The sequence below is a fragment of the Tupaia chinensis genome, unplaced genomic scaffold (genome assembly GCF_000334495.1).
Source record: "Tupaia chinensis unplaced genomic scaffold, TupChi_1.0 Scaffold000170_1, whole genome shotgun sequence".
Classification (NCBI taxonomy): Eukaryota; Metazoa; Chordata; class Mammalia; order Scandentia; family Tupaiidae; genus Tupaia; species Tupaia belangeri.
Genome location: NW_006159645.1, coordinates 2,583,238 through 2,587,273, shown reverse-complemented (window position 1 = coordinate 2,587,273; position 4,036 = coordinate 2,583,238). Strand labels below are relative to the sequence as shown.

The following is a 4,036-nucleotide window of genomic DNA, read 5'->3' as shown; positions in this document are numbered from 1 at the left end:
AATATGGTACAATATGTAAAATGCATGACAGTCCTGGCTGTTCTGTGGCTCCTGACTCTGATCTCCAGGCTCCTTTACATGTAAAAATTAAACCTTACAAGAGAACAAACAAAATCCTGTATCTAGCCTTCCAGGAGAAATTCTCTGTGGTGACATAAAAAGGGTGTATAGTTTTGAACCAAAAGCAGTAGGAAATATACTCAATGTACTCATTGTCAGTAATATATCCTTAACAACAAATTTTTAAGACTTATGTGTGTCTGGTTTTCCAAAACGGAGGAGCTAGACCAGCCTATCTATTTTAACTTACGAAGGTATAACCTTTACTCTTATGTTAAGTTTGCATTTTTTGTTTTGACTGGGCCATTAAGAGAGAAAAATTATCTACCTTAACCTAACATGATTTTCCTCTTTGCTAACTCCTCATCTTTTCTAGAGCTGCCCAGAAAAAGTTGAGCAACTTTTTTGAGGAGAGTAGAAATGAGTAAGACAGGAGCAAAACCGAATTTCGTGCAAGGCCCGTGGTGCCAATTTGGATCCAAAGCGCATGAAAGCAGCAGAATTCTAAACCTTTCAAAAGTGGGATTTATAAGGGGAATGCTAACACAGATTCAACAGGACAGTTCTGCCAGGGATTACTTTAATACTAAAAGCATACTCTCCCACTTTATAGAAAGAGATTACTCTGTTGTCAAACAACAAAGGTTGTGTTTGTTTATTTTTCAATTTTTTATACAGTGCACTTTTTACTTTACAGATCGGCAAACCTGAAATAAAATATTTCTTTCTTTCTTTCATTTTATTTTATTCGAGAAGGGAAATAGAGAAAAGGAGAGGAAGGCAGCGTTCACCTCTGACTTTGCAGTTCATTTTAGATATAAGGCTTTGCTAGCTTTGCTTAAGTTTCTACCCTGTTTCCTTACAAAGAATCCCAAAAGAGGGGAGTGGGGAAAAAAGATAAACATGAAATACACCTGATAGGGGAAAATGATTGGGCAGCAATATATGAACAGATGCTATTTAAATTGATGTCGGTCTAGAGGAAAAAAAAAAATGTGAGAAGATTTTTAGGAGGAAGAAAAACATTGGAAAGCCAGAAAACAGGACAGCTAATCTTTGATTAAAATATTCAGCAGAATGCCAGGAAGAGAAGGACAAAAATCTAAGTGGTAATTTTGATATTTATTGTGTATGAGATGAAATGAAAAGGAATAAGCAAGTTAACGCTGAGAGGAGATAGGAAACAATAAAAGAATGAAGTTAGTGACGCTCAGTAGAGGACACAATTAGGTAGTTTGAAATTTTTGACAATGGACTTGTAGCATCTTATTATATATTCATATATATGTACATGTTCATGTATGTATGTATGTATGTATATAATCTCTCTGAGAAGTTCTTGAAAGATATCAGCAAGTGTGAGGAGGGGAGCATGTAAGGATGTCTTTCACAGACCCCAGATGGAGAAACTGTTCTTTTATTCCAAATTGCTGAGACACACAGAAGTCTTACATGCTAATAAGAGAACACACAGACACACACATCCATAAGTTACATGTCACAAAACAAAACAAGGAAAGAAGGAGACCTTTATTGACCCTTGTTCGCTTACACAAATCTTAGTTTGGTTAAGCATCTTAAGACCAGTTTCCAGCTCCTTTGCACGGCTTTCTCTTCTTGGGTACCCAGGTGCACAAATGGGATGGTGATCTTTACAAAACAACATCAACAACAACAACAAAAAGCTCTCGCTCACACAAAAGCCCACCTTGTAAATGAATGGAATATTAACGACTACCTAGCAGTTGCACCGTTGGCAGGGCGAAACTGAGCACTAACACAGCTCTTTCTACAGATTGCCAGTGAAACCGAAGCAGCTCGAGAGGAAGGCACCTACTCTATGTGAAATGCTGGTGCAGATTTTTTTCCTATCAGTCTAACCTTCTGTGTTGATGCATGAATGCTGGTACCCACTTACAGGGATGCCAGATGATCAGTGCAGAATGAAGGTCCCAAGAGAGAGGATCACATGGCTCTCTCTGCCCTGTGACGTCACTAGCAGATGGCATGGGTACCAGCTCTGGCAGTTGGCATCAATGTCACTTTTTAGAGATCAATGAGATAGTGCAGATACACACAGATCTAGAGACTCCAGGAGACGATGCGACACTCAGCCTGAAAAGATTTGGAAGACCCAAAATGAAAACTGATTATTGAATGAAATTAAAACCTAAGGTAATATAAATAAAGATATACTTCAATTGATGCTGGCTTTGCATGCAAGTATTTAAAGATACAGTGTCACTGACTTATAGTGCTTATATGCTCTTTGCCATCTATAACTTCTTATCATATTTCATTCTTATGATGTAATTATCACATACTTTCACTGCTATTATGTAACACTGCAAGTATGTGGACATTACTAAGAGTTTGTGTATGTGTGCGTGGTGTGTATGTGTGTGTGTGTGTGTGTGTGCAGGGGACTGGAGATTGTTAAATTGCAAAGTCTGTGTTTTAATGTGCCTGTTTGTTTGGAGACTTTAGATGAAAATACTTGCTGCTTCACCAAACAAAAACCAAAAATGCATTTAAAACACAAATTATTTTCCCCTTTCATTCGGGATTCTGAACACACGTGCACAATTGCAGTCAGAATCCTTGGACCGTTCCTGTTAGATATTAGCTAGAGGGAGACTTCTGTGGCTCGTAGAACAAAAACACTATGAGAGTGGGTTTTTTTTGTCCAGGATGACTTGAACAGCAGTAAACAGACAATTACATTTGGACCATTTTAAAATGTAAAAGCAATCTCAACATTTTCTTTGATTAAAAAAAATTGCCAGTGATTTTTATTTTTCATTTACTTATAGTTTATTCTAAATTAGCCTAATCTCTTTTTCTTTTTGAAGGCAGGGAAAATAGTGCTCTTTGACATGATTCTTTACTGATCCGAAAGAAATCACTTTTAAAATGAAGTCTAATTAATCTTTTCTTCCAGTTTGTATAGTCCAACAGTCACTAATCTAAATTCATAATTGTATGAACCAACAAATAAAGTTAAGGATTTTTTTTCTAAAAAGAACCCCACAATTTTTCAGCTAATAAAGAGATAGCAATTTTCATTTTTTAAAAAATTGGTTTCTCTTCTCATTCTATACTCAGGGGAATTGGAATTAATGAAATTCGGCATTGCTATATCATGTTTTGCATGTGCTTGAATTTCATGATCCTTTTTTGTGTATTAAAATCCAGTTTTAAATCAAAGAGATATGGAGATGGTGATGATATTACAATAAATGTTTCATGTCTCATTTTCTTTAGATAATTTGCTGATGTGAATTAATCCTATTGCATGGGTCACTGTTTTATCATTGCCAGGCTGAACAAAGTAATATATATATATGTGTGTGTGTGTGTGTGTGTATATATATATATATATATATATATATATATATATATATATATATATATATATATATATATATATATATATATATATATATATATATATATATATATATATGTATATATATATATATTTCATGTAGCAATATTAGTCCTGGCATCCGTCTTTTTTCACATGTTTTTGTAGTCTTTTGATGAAGTCATTAGCTCTGTTTTAAGTGTATAAAGTTTAAAAATGAAAACACTTTAAATGTTGTGCTGGCATTTTTTCAGGTAATTTAAGATTAGAGAACCATGTTAACACTACCGTTTGATGAGTCTGTTGTAATGCCAGAATCCCAGATGTGCAGAAAGTTTTCTAGAGAATGCGAGGACCAGAAGCAAATGAAGAAACCAGAAAGCTTTGCCAAACAGATCGTCCTACGAGGAAAGAGCATCAAAAGGGCCCCCGGAGAAGAAACCGAGAAAGAAGAGGAAGAGGAAGACAGGGAGGAGGAAGATGAAAATGGGTTGCCCAGAAGGAGGGGTCTTAGAAAAAAAAAGATGACCAAACTCCGGCTGGAGAGGGTCAAATTCAGGAGACAGGAAGCTAACGCGCGCGAAAGGAACAGGATGCATGGCCTCAACG

The 4,036-nt window shown here is 35.9% G+C and overlaps 1 protein-coding gene across 1 annotated transcript in view; it reads left to right on the top strand.

Annotated features, from left to right (window-relative positions):
- The first annotated feature begins 1,962 nt into the window (after positions 1–1,962).
- NEUROD6 (neuronal differentiation 6) overlaps positions 1,963–4,036 on the top strand; it is a 4,508-nt gene continuing 2,434 nt past the window's right edge. The window contains exons 1-2 of the mRNA XM_006146246.1: positions 1,963–2,235; positions 3,682–4,036. Coding sequence (XP_006146308.1) covers positions 3,703–4,036 — 334 coding nt within the window. The 5' untranslated portion in view covers positions 1,963–2,235; positions 3,682–3,702. The remainder of the gene's footprint in view (positions 2,236–3,681) is intronic.